Here is a 16,670-nt window from a genome sequence, read left to right as displayed (position 1 = left end):
TCAGAATGAGAGATTTACAAAGATTTGTAAAAGAACCAGATGTAGTACACATTTAAGCTAGACACGTTATGTACATTAGTTTCCAACATTAAAAGCACTTGTAAAAACAATTAGCCATTTCTTTTAATCCCATTGCTTGCTGAATAAACATTCCTATTGCATTTATATTATTCTCTCTTTAAAGACCAGTTACATACTGGTGTGTTTCATTTTGTAGTTTAATTTAAACTACAGCTTTCATCAGAGTGAAAAGATATACTATCAGGAAATCTGATAGGAAGTTGCAATCAGTAGCAAAAATATGTTGACTATTGTTTTAATACTTAATAAATGGAGAAGCATAGCCTATATACATTTTTATTGAGTTTCCTACTTAACTGCAATCAGTTTAGACCCACTGTGTCATTCCAGTGATAAGTCTTTTTCATAAAGAACATGGATGTATCACTACTGAAACCTAACAAAGCAGAAGCAGTCTCAAGGGAGGAAAATATATATCCAAATGATTTTGTGTATTTTATCCAGAAATCACCATGAGTTGTTAAGCCATCATGGTATTTTAAAATAATCCTCAATCTTCGTTGAAAATTTCCAATAAAATACCAAAATGGAAGAGAACAGTTTATTCGGCTTTCCTTTATGATGACAATGAGTTCTTGCTACACACCTTAGAGTCTTTGAAATAATGGAAAGTTCAATGGTGCATTCCCACCCTTACATTTCTGGTGCAATATTTATAACAACAAACAAACTCCAGATTTCGAGTCGGCAACTAATCTGTGGGGATTGTTCAGGTCTTCAAACAGTCCTGTTTCAATGACTTCTTCTTGCCAAGGTATTGGGATAGCACCTGTTGCAAATTTCTTGAAGAATTTCTTGTCTTTGTCATCAAACTCTATCCCCCGCACTTCAGAGAAGTCGGCAATGTCTGCAACATCTTTGGCATAGACAACGCTGGGATCTGGCACAAAGGGGGGATCTATAAGGCCTGCCTCCAGCCTGTGGAAGTTTATTGATTTGAAGAAAGCATGCTTCCTGGGATCATCATCATTACTCCTGCAATAAGACAAGAGAATTTCAAGGTTAAACTCAAACATGCACAGATCTTAGGCATATTCAACTGCAAAATCAGAGAAAAGTGATCAAAAATAAATTAGTTTTATGTATTCTTAACTCAAGGTACAAAAGGCTTTTCTACTTCACGGACCAAGTTTTAATCAGGCTGAAAAGCAAATTTGAAGAATATCTACTTGGAAGTAGGTCCCTGCAAACCATCTTGTTTTGGAAACGTAAGCATCAACGTCAGTCTTAACACTAGACTTTTGATATGCTGCACTATTTAAACTAGACATAAAATTAATCTAATATTAATAAAGATTCTGGTAAGCAGCCCTAGGAACATGTTCATGTATTATAGAAATTTTAACCTAATTCTTCAGACACTTTCATGTGTGGCTTACAATAATAAAGGAATCAGGAGGCAATTTAAAATGTGTTAAATATGCAGGCGCCCTAAAAGCATCAGAATCAAAAAGCAGCTCTAATGCAAACTCGTTGAATACCAAATGGTGTGTATGTTTGTGCATTTAAATGGAATCACTTCTGTCCTCTACCTTTTCTCCAAGAAGCATAGAAGGACAGTCTGCCCAGGATGCCCAGGTGGTCCCTTTGAGAAGACCCCAACAGTCTTAAAGACAAAAATGCATTTGACATTGTTCAGCCATTTTCTGATCACTGAAAATGTCAGGACTGTCCATCACCTGGAGAACTTAGTCAATGTCAAATGGATATTACACTATAGTGTTTAAAGGCTTCTTGTGATTAAGGAACTGCAAGGCTACAATTATTATTGCATCATAATAATACAAAGCAATAAGAATGTACAAGAAGAATATACAATTCTTATTACTCTTTTCTTCCTGAATTATTATTCGTAATGATATAATTTTGTAAACCACTTTCAGTTCTGTTCCGTTTTTACGATCAAGCAGTATATAAATTGCATTAGAATTATTTTTGGGGGAATAAACTGAGAATCACTGTCTAACACTCATTTGTCCTTGATTACCAGAGACAGCTCCAATTTTTGAAATCTGAGTCCAGAAAACTGATGTTTCCATTTTTGCCTTTCAGGGCTGCCTCATTAAAAAGTTGTCAACGTGAGTTGCTAGAGTTGTCATTCTTCAGGATCCAGCTCCTTCCCAGGGTTTCTACACATTACAATTCTGAGCATGGAGAGGGAGCATTATGTATCTGGCATGCAAGCATATACCTGCATGCATGTTAATGCTAAGGCACCATTAGGTGCACAGCATGCCATTTTGCACACAAGAGATGCCATTCTTTTTGTTTTTAAAGCCAAAGGTAAAGGGTCTCCTGAGCATTTATTTATTAATAAATAAGTTCCTCCAATATTTGTAAAGATGACAGAGATTTTAGTAAGATGCAAATGTAAGGTAAAGGTAAAGGGACCCCTGACCATTAGGTCCAGTCATGGATGACTCTGGGGCTGCGGCGCTCATCTCGCTTTATTGGCCAAGTGAGCTGGCGTACAGCTTCCAGGTCATGTGGCCAGCATGACTAAGCCGCTTCTGGCGAACCAGAGTAACACACGGAAACGCCATTTACCTTCCCCCGGAGCAGTACCTATTTATTTACTTGCACTTTGACATGCTTTCGAACTGCTAGTTTGGCAGGAGCAGGGACCAAGCAACGAGAGCTCACCCCGTTGTGGGGATTTGAACCACCAACCTTCTGATCGGCAAGTCCTAGGCTCTGTGATTTAACCCACAGCTCCACCCGCGTCCCTGTGTTGTTTTTAGTCAATAGCTAATATGCTGCATTGACAATGCAGCATATAACAGAGCAGGGCTTTCAGCAATGTGTAAGTTGCAGCGGGGTCTTGGGTGGTGATTTTCAGTTAGAAAACTGGGATGCTATAAACATGCCTCCCTTTTATTCTGTGAAATGTTGGTGGATATGCATAGAATCTCAGAGATGTGTGACCCACAGGCCAGGAAAAAAATGTGGTACCTGAAAATGACTACTGCCAGCTTAGGAGGAACACATCAGGCTCCACCCCACTCCAGCTCCTACTTGCTGCTGAGTTGAATGCCTGCAGGCTGTGGTAGGGAATAACATTTAAACAAATTCAAGAGCTATCACCCCCTGCTTACAAAGTGGCATTTTAGCACCACCTCCAGGCTGAAATACATGCATGTACAAAAGTAAACAAGAGGCCATAGGGACCTTATAGGAGTAAAGAGTAGGAGATCCATAGATTTTCCAGGATTGGGTAGAAGAGTTTGGATTTGATATCCTACTTTATCACTACCCGAAGGAGTCTCAAAGCGGCTAACAACCTCCTTTCCCTTCTTCCCCCACAACAAACACTCTATGAGGTGAGTGGGGCTGAGAGACTTCAAAGAAGTGTGACTAGCCCAAGGTCACCCAGCAGTTGCATGTGGAGGAGTGGGGACGCGAACCTGGTTACCAGATTACGAGTCTACCGCTCTTAACCACTACACCACACTGGCTCTCTCTGGTGGATCTCCCTTTCCCCCTTCCAGATAAAGACTGTTTGAGAACTTGCAGGCACATTTACCTAAACAGGGCTCATTCTCTATATATCACTTGCTGTTCCATGAGATCTTTTTGTTTGTTGGCAAATAAACACAGCACAACTCCAATTTGTCCTGAACAGAAGCCATTGAATTTGATGTTATAATTGACCAGATTCATAAACAGACTTATTTATACGTTTGTGTTTCCAAGCACAATTCAAAGTGTTGGTGCTGACCTTTAAAGCCCTAAACAGCCTCAGTCCAGTATACCTGAAGGAGCGTCTCCACCCCCATCGTTCTGCCTGGACACTGAGGCCCAGCACTGAGGGCCTTCTGGTGGTTCCCTCACTGCGAGAAGCCAAGTTACAGGGAACCAAGCAGAGGGCCTTCTCGGTAGTGGCACCCGCCCTGTGGAACACCCTCCTACCAGATGTCAAAGGAAAAAACAACTACCAGACTTTTAGGAGACATCTGAAGGCAACCCTGTTTAGGGAAGCTTTTAATATCTGAAGGACTAATGTATTTTGGTGTTTTGTTGGAAGCCGCCCAGAGTGGCTGGGGAGGCCCAGGCATATGGGCGGGGTATATTATTATTATTGTTATTGTTGTTGTTGTTGTTGTTGTTATTTTCAGGAAACCTGCACACTGGCGAACAATTTAAAAGGATTCTCAAAATATTCCTGTCTCTCTCCTCTGCCCCTTCTCAGTAGTTGCTTCCACAATGGCGAGTGCTGTCCGCTGGGATGTGCATTCGGCCCTAAGTGACACTTGTTGCTTTACTGGACGGCACAAGTGTCTGGTCCTAGCCTTTGAGGCCATTGCTTGAAAATTTATTGCTAATTTTAATTTTAGTTGCTTATTACGTTGCTTTTATTGTTCTTTAGTTGTTGCATTGTTCTACTTCGTCATAATTTTGTATGTTATATGGCTCTGTAAATTAATTTTGAAGTGCACTATATAAACATTGCAAGGCAAATAAATTATATCTCTTTGTGGATGAGCGATTTCCTGTGCTCATCATTTATCTTTCCCATCTGGGAGACGGACTTGCCTGAAGGGTTTTGTGTTTATTTTTGTTCGCACATGGCAAAGAGTACAAAATATAATTATACAAATCTCCTAGGAGATGAAATAGTTAATCTCTTCTGACCCTAGTTCTTTTGATGCTGGCTCTTGATCACAAACAACAGAACATTTTTAAATGGTCAGGTGTGCTTATTAAAGCTGCCTATGAGAAGCTTTAACTTACGCAACAGGTACTTAAATAGATCACCCAAGGTCTCAATGACCTTAGAATCTTTAGCTAATCTTTACAATAAGGATGAGCTATTCTTCAACAATATCTCCAGTATAATGGGCATAGACAGGCTTTCTGCTACCTCCAGTATACAGTGTGTAGCTTCTCTCTCCCATCCCATCTGAATATTTCAAATTACTTCACATAATATGACAACATCTATGGTCCTTTCAAACCCTGTAAGACCATTCATGGATTTCGATATATGTGTTTCCACTACTGGTACTAACAACAATGCGTAAAACAAGACTAGAGGTCTATGCCTTGAATTTGTCTTTCCCCCCTTACTTTTGTTCCAGTGCTTCTTTGTGAATTATCTTATTATATTGCTGTCAGGACCCCTGACAATTGCTTTTGAGAGACTCAGAGTAACAAATTTATTGCTGGATGGTGAGAAGGGGACTGGGGGAGGGGGCAGGGAGTGGAATCCTCTTCGTACTCATGCAGAAAATACCACCACTAGCAAGGAATGCTAAAGCAGCATATTTCGGAATATCAACAGCAGCGTGAAAAACATCTGCACAAATAACGGTTACGAGGCGGTTCTCCGATTCCCTCAGAGGTTAATATAACATTGAGCAAGCTGCAGCAGGATTGTACAGGATCAGGAACACGGATGTGGTGTAATAAAAAAAAAGGTTCCTTTGCCCTTTTGCAGACTTCATGAGTAGCTGGAAGAACATTACCACATGTAAAACGTAGGGTGGGGTTGAATGACAGGTTATAAAACACAGGCAGAGTATGGAACTTGTTTTCTTAAGGTAGGTTGTTCCTTTTACTTTGGGACATCCTTCCTTGGAAGGTGTGTTTGGCCTCCTGATGGCTATGCTGAACCTCCACTGACACTGAGAGCCAGTGTGGTGTAGTGGTTAAGAGCGGTGGACTCGTAATCTGGGGAACCGGGTTCGTGTCTCCGCTCCTCCACATGCAGCTGCTGGGTGACCTTGGGCCAGTCACACTTCTTTGAAGTCTCTCAGCCCCGCTCACCTCACAGAGTATTTGTTGTGGGGGAGGAAGGGAAAGGAGAATGTTAGCCGCTTTGAGACTCCTTAGGGTAGTAATAAAGCGGGATATCAAATCCAAACTCTTCTACTGAATACTGCTTGCTGAGAGAGTTGTTTTGATCAGGTCCCCCTTGCAGGTTTCCTCACAGGCGTAAAGTTGGCCACTGTTAGAACAGGTTGTTGGACTAGATGGGCCACTGGCCTGATTCTGCAGGTTCTTTCTTAGGTTCTTTTGCCATCTTTAGGTTGATAAGAAAAAAATTAAATGCTATGACACCTGCTTGCGGTCTTCCCAAGGGCTTCTGGCTAGCCACAGTAAGAACAGGATGCCCTTGGCCTGATCCAGCAGGACTCTTCTTATGTTCATCATGACAAAGACCACCTTTTCCTGCCTGTCTATATACGAGTTTGTTATTCCGGTACCCTGGCTTTGTGCTTAACTCTTATGCTTTTTATGGTCTCATTACTGTTCATGGCTGTCCTTGACATTATCTGCTGCAGTTTGTATTTATTTCATCTGATGGTCTGCGTTTTCTATTCTTAACCCTTTCTCTCCTGCTTATAGCGGGGCCTTTTGTCCAAGAAGTAGCACAAAACCTTATTTTACCTCACCTTGCCTGGGTTTCATTCAGATAGCATGGTTCATTGGTAACAGAGAATTAGTCATGAATCACAGAATTGAAAAGTTGGAAAGGGCCTCAATATTAGATTATGATAAGTCTTGCATGTTTCTTCTTTAAGCAGGATTTTTTAAAGATAAAATATATTTATATAACGCTGCAACAACTGGATGGCACCACTTTGGTTGTCCCTGGACAAGGGACCTATGACTAGGTTGACAATTTGGCTGAAGTGACTTAAGCATTTAGAATTTGCGTTTGTATATATCCTGACGTCTACTGTATGCAGCCTCAAAAGAACAAAAACTTGAAAGCTTGCTTTCTCTTTAAGTGACAGAACTGGAGCGAGGGAAGTTGCCTAACACTTTTTACATCTTGAATTGTGTCACACAGAACTAGAAATAGTTGAATTTACTCATACTGTGAAGGGAAGAATCACATCCTCTGGACACATTAGAATTCCCCACTGAAACAGTACAGGGTGATCCAAACGAGACTATACCTCAGCGCACAAGGTTGTACGCTTTGGCCTTCTGACAAAAGGAAATGATGCTATGAGTTCAAGAGTTCCATGAGTTCAAGAAGCCATGCACCCGTTGCTCCAAGGCCTTTGGAAAAATCAAATCACTTAAAAAACCCATGCAACACCTTCCCATTTCTAGCTGTATATTTCTATGTGATATTCTGCAGGGTGTGCTGCAGGATTCTGCCTGCACTCTTAAACTCTCCTGCAGAAACAACATAGGAATACATATTATTTGTAATATATGTTTGCCCTTGAGCAAATAACCAGTTTTAGGCTCACTGAAAATCCTGACTGCTGACTAGAACAACACATAGATCAGGCGTTGTAAATGTAGCACAAGGAACAAATGAGAACAAGGATTTGGGGAGGGTGACGCATTTACCACAGCCAGTAGAACAGGCTGTGGTGTGTTCATGGTGGTGAAGTGTGTGTTGTGCCCATGCTCTGGGGCATCTTACCCATAGAGGCTAGTGGCACAGGGTGCCAGGGCGCCAAGTTCTGGAAGGCGCCAGGGAAGAGGCGGAGGCTGAACGCAGTACCTCCCGGCATCAGCTCACTGCCCTCGCCCGCCTCCGCCATGCTGCGCCGAAGCAGTGCCACACCCAGAGCCTCCGTCTGCCGTGGCCACCGTGGCACAAAGCGGCCAGCTCAGCCTCCGCCTCTTCCCTGCCGGAGGAGCCGCCCTCCAGCCACTGCCTGCCTGCTCCAGCCCTGCTGGCAGCGCCATCCTCCCTAAAAGACCCTGGGAAACGGGGTGGGGGGCGCCGGAGGGAGCTTTGCACCACGGCGCCTGATGTGCTTAAGACGGCCCTGCCCATGCTAGTCTTTCCAGGTTCCCAATGTGTCCATAGGCCTCAAACAATACGAAGATCTGATGTAGATGGACAGTAATTAAAATTTATGCCACTGATGTTTTCAATGCTAAACTCTTTCCTTTCCTTCAAATCTTCCTTGAAACCCACCTTTCTGTGTGGCATTTGGTTTACCCTCTTAATACTTATTCCCAACTATAACCAAGGTTTAAGTACGTATGAATTTGGCCTAATTCTTCCTTCCATTTTCTTAGCTATCCCACTTTCACTCTCTCTCTCTCCCTGGCAGATTGGAAGCAGAGAACTGCATGTGCTGCTAACACAACTCTGAAAAGTGGCACATACACAAATGGCACACTGGAATACTTTTGTTTCTCAAGGCACATTATAGAGGTGAATTAAGGATTGTGCATCATAATTTACAAAGAGAAGCCTATCAGCCCAAGCACAATCCTTGCTGTTGTGCCCTTAGCTGGGGAATCACTTGGAGAGGAAGCGCTATTGTGTTTTTAAACGTGTCACTGTGCTATGGTTTGGTTTGATGTATTGTTCTAAATGTTGTTAGCTACTTTTCTGTTATTTCTTTTGCACATCTATGGAAATATGAACCTTTCTCTAAAAAGGGGTGGTGTTATAGGTTTTGGGGGGACCTCCCCCCAACATTAATAAATGGTAGGATTTTGCTTAAGATAAAAAGGTAAAGGACCTCTGGACTGTTAAGTCCAGTCAAATTTGACTATGGGGTGCAGCGCTCATCTCGCTTTCAGGCTGAGGGAGCCGGTGTTTGTCCACAGACATCTTTCCGAGTCATGTGGCCAGCAGGACTAAACCACTTCTGGCACAAGGGGACACTGTGACAGAAGACAGAGCGCATGGAAATGGTGTTTACCTTCCTGCCGCAGCAGTACCTATTTATGTACTTGCACTGGTATGCTTTTGAACTGCTAGATGGGCAGAAGCTGGGACAGAGCAACGGGAGCTTACCCCATTGCGGGGATTTGATCTGCCAACCTTCTGATCAGCAAGCCCAAGAGGCTCATTGGGGACCCTCTCCCAAACCCTAAACATTAATAAATGGCAGGATTTTGATTATTTGGGATATGTAGGAGAAATACAAGCTGCAGAGGGATTTCTGGGCTAACCTATGCAAGAATACCTGGCCCAGCTAAGGTCATTAAGAAATAAATACAGGGCCATTGGGGGGGGGCATTTGGAATGCAAGAGAGCTCCCCTGCCATGAGGTGTGAACAGAGACAGGAGATCTGGAAGGTTGCCAAGGTAACTGGGTGTGATGTCACAGGAAGAGTTTGGCACCTGAAAAAAGGGCAGAGCAATCTTGGCTGGTTGGTTTAAGGCAGGCTGGGAGAGATGCCTTGAACTCCAGTGCTGCCCTGCTGTGGGGAACAAGACCCTCTTGAGATGACCCTGCTGTAGGAAGTAGACTTCCTCCATCTAAATCCAGGTGTAGATATGTGGACAAATCATATTTCTTAAAGGCACAACAGCCTCTGCCACATCTTCAATTCTACAAAGGAGCACAGACACTGGTTGAGGGCCAAGCCCCCTGGAATCCTGTGCACAGACTGGAGTGGCCTGTAATAATATTATTGATGGGGGTAGATTAAGGATTGTGCGCTTAGTTTACATAGGCCGTATTTTACAACCAAAGTACAGCCCTTATTGTTGTGTCATTACTGGACATCACCTGCGCATAAGGGAACAAAGGAAAAAGACAGAATCAGGAAACTGTATTTCAATGCACTGGCCATGAATTGGAAGTTCATTAAAAGAGCAAAGCAGAAGGCATTCCGTACTATGCCTTTGGAGGAAAACAATTATGGAAAGTATTTTTTTCTCCCTGCTCTTTAAAAGTCACCTGGCCACACACACACCATAGATTTAAAGCGCATTTAGCAGACATGGCTTCCCACAAAGAATTCTCGGTTCCATAGTTTACTCCCCACAGAGCCATAATTCCCAGCACCCTTAATAAATTACAGTTGCTGGCATTCTACGTGTGCCTTAAATGTGCTTGAAATGTAATGTGACCACAACCATCAGAGAAGAACTTCAGACTTGAGATAATATCCCTGCCCAGTTAAAGTTAAAGTGTTTTCCTTTCAGTCCACTTATGGTTACTAAATTCCAGGTGTTATTGAACTCCAATAGGATAGCCACCCTTGAGTTAAACGAAACATTTAAAGCATTTTGATACATGAAGTCAGTTTTCCCGTGTCTGCTCTGCTGTAAGCGAACACAAAACTTACATAGGGTAAAACGTACATCCAATTTATGATAGCTCCGTTTTGCTTTCTGGCCAACATTAACAATGAGACACATTTGGACAGTCTTAGTAAACTCTATAGAACCTATGAACCTAAAATTAATTGATGACATTACTCCTTAACTTCTTTTTTCAGTCAAGGTAAATAGAATCCTACCTGGTTCCCAAACGATCTGCTGGTTTCTTTGCCAAGAACGCTTTACAGATATCTTTTGTTGGCTCATCAAAGTTAGCGTGCTCAAACTTCACCTCATCTTCTATGGTTCTTCTTTTAACTTCACTTTTATCAACCTTCTCTTTGTAATCCTTGAATGGCGTTCGACCAGCAACCATCTCATAAATACTACATCCCATAGCAAACCAGTCCACTGAGTAGGTGTAATTCTCTTCATTTAGGATTTCAGGAGCCATGTATCCATTAGTTCCAGCCTGTGACAATAAAAAGACCGCTTTAGTAATCCTAAAAAAGCAATGTCTCTGAGGGGGGGGAAGATTCTTTTGATTAATCATGTACAATTGCATTTTCAGCTGCAATTACTAGTAATGAAAACAATCATCTCTTGATACAGATGTCTATCATAGTTACAGCCAAATTATTTGCATACCATGTTTTCCATAAATGCATCTGTGCTGAAAGCAATTCACATAAAGAAGTCTAAATACAGGAATACAATAATGATACATAATGAAAAGTATAATAATTGTAATAGAACATAGAAAAAAGGCAACAATTAACAGTTCACTTAACACACATCCCAATATAAGGGAGCATAAAGCTCACCAATGGTTCAAGGAAAAATACCCAATATATTCACACTCAAAAGTAGGGCTGTCACATCGGATGGAGCAAGCTTGTTTTCTCCTGCTCTGGAGGGTAAGGTAAAAAAAAGGTAAAGGACCCCCGGATGGTTAAGTCCAGTCAAAGGTGATTATGGGGCATGGCGCTCAACTCGCTTCAGGCCGAGGGAGCCGGCATTTGTTCACAGACCGCTTTCCTGGTCATGTGGCCAGTAGGACTAAACCACTTCTGGCGCAACAGGACACCTTGACAGAGCACATGGAAACGTCTTTTACCTTCCCTCCGCAGTGGTACCTATTTATCTACTTGCACTGGTGTGCTTTTGAAGTGCTAGGTTGGCAGGAGCTGGGAGAGGGCAACAGGAGCTCACCCGGTTGCGCAGATTTGAACCACCGACCTTCTGATCGGCAAGCCCAAGAGGCTCAGTGGTTTAGACCATAGTGCCACCCGCGTCCCTTTTACCAATGGTTAACACACACACACACATACACACAAACTGCACTGGCTCCCCGTTTGCGCAATGCTCTCCCCAGGGAGGTTTGGCGGGCGCTTTCATTATACAGACAACCCCCGGTTACGTTACATCCCCATTTCAAAGCACCGCACACGTCAGTGAAATCATATACAATTGAAAATGTTTGCAAACACATTGTTGTGCCCCTGCCCCACCTATGCCCTGCCCTGTTCCTTGAATTATTTTTTTTTACTTTTTTGGTCACTTCTGGGTTCGGTTTGATGCGCGTATGGAGAATGGAAGGGTTCGTTCAATCAATGTATTGAACTGAGTTCTGGGCTCCTTTTTGTCTTGCTACTACTCCTGCCTGACTGCCTCTTCTTACCATCAGCACACAGCATTTCCTCCTTTGGGCTCTGCACAAGATTTCTGCCCCCCTCCCTGAGTCACCTTTTCTCATTTCTGTTTTCCTCTACTCCATTCGCTGCATCTTCTCTCCTTCCTTCTTCAGGCCTTTATTTTCATCACATAGCCTCTTTCGAGATCCTCGCGTCATAGCCCATTTCCTAATCTCAGTTCTGTAGCCAAGGTGAAGACAGTGACTCACCAGGAGGACTGGTTGCCAGGGTGGTCATTTATGCATCACAGATAAAAAGGAAATGCATGGGGGGGGGGAGGAAGGGGACAAAAGGTTGCATCCAATGTTAGTCCTACTCAAAGTAGGCCCATAAAAAATAATGGGCATGACTGAACATAGGGTCATTAATTTAATGGGTCTATTCTGAGCAGAATGGGAGGTGGTGCTGTGGGTTTAACCACAGAGCCTAGGACTTGCCGATCAGAAGGTCGGTAGTTCAAATCCCCGCAATGGGGTGAGCTTCTGTTGCTTGGTCCCTGCTCCTGCCAACCTAGCAGTTCGAAAGCACGTCAAAGTGCAAGTAGATAAATAGGTACCACTCCGGCGGGAAGGTAAACGGCGTTTCCGTGCGCTGCTCTGGTTCGCTGGAAGCGGCTTAGTCATGCTGTCCACATGACCTGGAAGCTGTACACCGGCTCCCTTGGCCAATAAAGCGAGATGAGTGCCGCAACCCCAGAGTCGGTCACAACTAGACCTAATGGTCAGGGGTCCCTTTACTTTTACCTATTCTGAGCAGAACTTAGTTGGCTACACCACAAATATTTGCCTATGTTAATTTATATGTTGTTGTTTAGTCATTTAGTCCTGTCCGACTCTTCGTGACCCCATGGACCAGAGCATGCCAGGCACACCTGTCTTCCACTGCCTCTCACAGTTTGGTCAAACTCATGCTGGTAGCTTCGAGAACACTGTCCAACCATCTCGTCATCTGTCGTCCCTTTTATATTTATATGTACAGATGCACATTTAGACATTGTTGCTATCATTTCAGTGGAAATACACCTCTCCATACTGGTGAAAGACTGACCCTTGGGCCTACTCAGTCTGATTGTCAACTTCAAGGCCCCTTCTCTCCCTTTTTATTCTTGTATTCTTTAAACTGGACTTAGACTAGGCAATCCTTCATAGAGATGTCCCCTTTAGATAGTCCTCTGTAAAGTGGAACACATAGCCAGCTGACTGGTTGACCCTCCAACTAAGAATAAAACAAACAAACAATTATAAGATGACTTCTATTTAAGGAATGGAAACTTGTTATAAGCGTGGGGAGAAAAATCTGCGTCTATGTGTTTTAAAACAGTAATGGCTGGTTTTTCCTCAAAATATTGTATTCAATCATTAATTCATTCTATTTTCATTTTGCTTTCCAGCCAGCTGGCTCCAAGAGTGGATTACACTAATAAAATAATCAGATTAAAATGCAATAAAACTGTATTTAAAATTGCATTTAAAATCCATCATCTGAAACCATCAAGAACAATAGAAAGGCACAATTGTAGCTACCAGAAGCAAAGAGGAGCAGCCCCAGTTGAGCATTTGTTGATAGACCCACGTGTGCTGGGATAAGCTGTAAAAGTGTTGTGTAATGGAAGGGAGCCTCCCCCCATCCCTTTCTATGGACATGCCCATATGAGAGCATTGTATTGCTGAGAATCCATTGTTTTCTCATTTGTCTTCCTAATGCGCTCAGGTGCGCATTTGCTTCAGCCTTTGTTTCAGCTGCAAATATGCTTCTTACAGATCACACTTGTAGGCACTCCCTTCTTTTGACATAATCCACATTGCGTTCATCTTATCCCACCTGCCAATTAAGTCAAGTCAAGTCCAATAACCTTTATTGGCATCACATAAGAACATTCAGAATACATTCAGAATACATTCAGAATAGATAGGCCACCCAACGGCACAGTCACCCGCCAAAGGGCAGAAGAGGCAAGCAATCTGCCTCATTTCTGCAGGTTTCCAGAGGGCGATCTGGCTGTGACATCTGTCACCCCATTGATCACCCGGGTTGATTCAGCTGATCTGGCTGGCTAGGTGAGTGTCCCCTTCCTCCCTCATTGCTCCATGTGCGTCTCTCCCAAAGCTGCACGCTCGGTGGAAGAGGACGACCATCCCAGATAGAAGGAGTGTACTGTTCTTCGGTCAAGGGTATATGATAGCTGCGCTCCCCTGCTAGAACCTCCAAACATGCCAATTAGTTAAACTCACCCCTTCCATTAGACTCATAACTAGGCATGCATAACAGCTAGCCACAGTTGTGTGTCTGTTGTGCTCAGTTTTGTTGTTGGGTTTTTCCATGTGCATAAGGTAAAGGTAAAGGGACCCCTGCCCATTAGGTCCAGTCATGGCCGACTCTAGGGTTGCGGCGCTCATCTCGCTTTATTGGCCGAGGGAGCCGGCGTACAGCTTCCGGGTCATGTGGCCAGCATGACTAAGCCACTTCCGGTGAACCAGAGGAGCGCACAGAAACACTGTTTACCTTCCCTCCAGAGCGGTACCTATTTATCTACTTGCACTTTGACGTGCTTTCGAACTGCTAGGTGGGCAGGAGCAGGGACCGAGCAACGGGAGCTCATCTCGTCACGGAGATTTGAACCACTGACCTTCTGATCAGAAAGTCCTAGGCTCTGTGGTTTAACCCACAGCGCCACCTGCGTCCCCCCACTTGCATACTTTTCTGGAATTCCAGAAAAGACCATATCTGAAAAAACCTTAGCATGCATACAAATCATAAACAAAACCTTTCATAAGAGCACCAAAGGAAAGAGAGAAAATGTGTGAGAGAGCACTGTTCCTAGATTTGGAAGTGTGAGGTTCAATAAAAGAAAGGGGAAATGATTTTTTTACTCTCAGTGGCGGAGGAAGGGGGGTGCAGAGGGTGCGGGCCAACCCCGGTGTCAACACTGAGGGGGGTGACAAAATGACAAAAATATGAGTTGTGTGTTTTTTTAATTGGGCTCATGAAACTTTTTAGTTCAACAAAAAATTCGCCAGCATTTTAGTGTAATTTTCTCCCTATTGACACACCTTTGTATACAGTTTTGATGAATGTACTCATAGTTGTAAGCAATAACTCCGCATAGTATGCGTTTTTGTATCATATACTATTTTCCCGTTTTTCTTTTTTATATATACATGCTTCCCCCTAAAATGTGCATTTCTTGTAAACACTGGTTGGTCAGAGAACTGCATTCAATTCAGATAAGTACAAATTTTAAACCATGTTTTGGTTCTCATATTGTTTTGATAGATTTGATAGATACAGCTTTGAACTGAATCACATTTCTCCCCCATCCCTAGTCCCAGCTAGGAATGCTTGAGGAATTAGATCTTTGTGAATTCTGGTACAAAATGACCACATCTGTATTTCCAATGGGAGTGTTGGAATCAAGCTATTCTCCAATCTCCATTGATCTGCTAAACGTTATTCAATTGAATGTTCTATAAGGTTCAATGGCAATTTCCCTTTGTCGGTGACTTGCTGCTCTGCAGCGTCCTCTGGTGTCACATTTTAACGTTATAAACGAGTGTAGATCTGCCCCAAATCTCAATTTCACAAATGACCCCTGAGCGGTACTGTCAGGACTGCCGCTAGGTCCCAGCTCACAGAGGACCAACGCCCAGTGGATGTTATATACAAAAGTCTTTATTAAAGTTTAGTTTCCATTTCCAAGCTCTGGGCGCGCAGACCCACGTCTTGACGCTAGACCGGCTAAGTCCCCTCTGACTCACTGCTCCACCCACACCAGTTTAAGATTCTAGCCCGGCTCCACCTCTTGCGCTGCTCTTTCCTGCGCTGGGTCCTTCTGCCCTCTGGGGTTCCCTCCTTCCTGGACTCCTCTGACGCTGAGCCTCCTGAGTCTTGCCCCTCCCTCCGGCGGGCTTTAGGACCTGGCTCCCTTCCCGGGCTCCCCGCTGTGCCGCGCTCCTGTACATTTGAACTTGGCGCGCGCGCCCAGCCGGTGACTTTCCTTCTGACCGTTTCCCCGCTTCCTGATGTGGGTGTTGCCAAACCTGACTCCTCTCCTCCCTCTGGTGGTGAGGACACTGGTCCCGACTCCTGGGACTCCCCCTCCCCACTGCGCTCTGGTGGAGACGCTGGTCCTGATCTCCAGCTGCTGCTCAGGGACTCCCCGCTGGCCCCTTCCTCCTGGGGCTTCCCCCCTGGACCCCCCTTCGCTCTGGCCACCGGCGCTCCCTTCTGTGAGTCCTCCGATTCGCTAGAGAGGCTTGTGGAATAACTCTGGCCACTGTCACTGCCTGCGCCCCCCTCGTACTCCTCCTCCTCACTCTCCATTTGCTCCCCCTCCTGTGTCTCTCCTTCTGAACTCCTGACAGGTACCTATTTATCTACTTGTACTTTGATGTGCTTTTGAACTGCTAGGTTGGCAGGAGCAGGAACCGAGCAACAGGAGCTCACCCCATCGCGGGGATTCGAACCACCGACCTTCTGATCGGCAAGTCTTAGGCTCTGTGGTTTAATCCACAGCACCACCCGCGTCCCATCACAAATGGTACTGAAGAATTAAAGATGTTTGCAGGCATTAAACTGTCCTAAGGCTTCTGCAGTTTGTTTCAATGGCATTTCAAGCACAACCCAAGCTGCTATGAATAAGTGCCACTTATACTTTGTACCCTGTGTGTGCCAAGACAAATTGTAAAAGTATTCTGTGCTTCTGTTCCACATAATTATTATTTGCTTGTTCCAGTGGTTTCCTATTCCTATATTCCTTTTAGTATCTCAGCTACACTGTGGGCTAGGATAGGCTATTAATGCCTTGAAAGGTCTGCCATTGAGCTTCATAACTGATTGGGAAATGTCTTATAGGTGCATTTTAATTGAACAAATTTCTGCAGTATCTCCAAGTTTTTGCAGATTCACTAAGAATG

General features: G+C 43.9%; 1 protein-coding gene across 1 annotated transcript in view; it reads right to left on the bottom strand.

Moving 5' to 3' along the window:
- Window positions 1–343: 343 nt before the first annotated feature.
- The window catches only part of GRK7 (G protein-coupled receptor kinase 7), a 43,509-nt gene continuing 27,182 nt past the window's right edge, over window positions 344–16,670 (bottom strand). Inside the window, exons 3-4 of the mRNA XM_083739040.1 lie at window positions 10,264–10,535; window positions 344–1,056 (exon numbers count right to left, since the gene is read on the bottom strand). Coding sequence (XP_083595166.1) covers window positions 735–1,056; window positions 10,264–10,535 — 594 coding nt within the window. The 3' untranslated portion in view covers window positions 344–734. The remainder of the gene's footprint in view (window positions 1,057–10,263; window positions 10,536–16,670) is intronic.

The sequence above is a fragment of the Podarcis gaigeae genome, assembly GCF_964106915.1.
Source record: "Podarcis gaigeae genome assembly, chromosome: 5".
Classification (NCBI taxonomy): domain Eukaryota; kingdom Metazoa; phylum Chordata; class Lepidosauria; order Squamata; family Lacertidae; genus Podarcis; species Podarcis gaigeae.
Note: the sequence above shows the minus strand (reverse complement) of the source record. Positions and strands in the feature narration are given on the sequence as shown.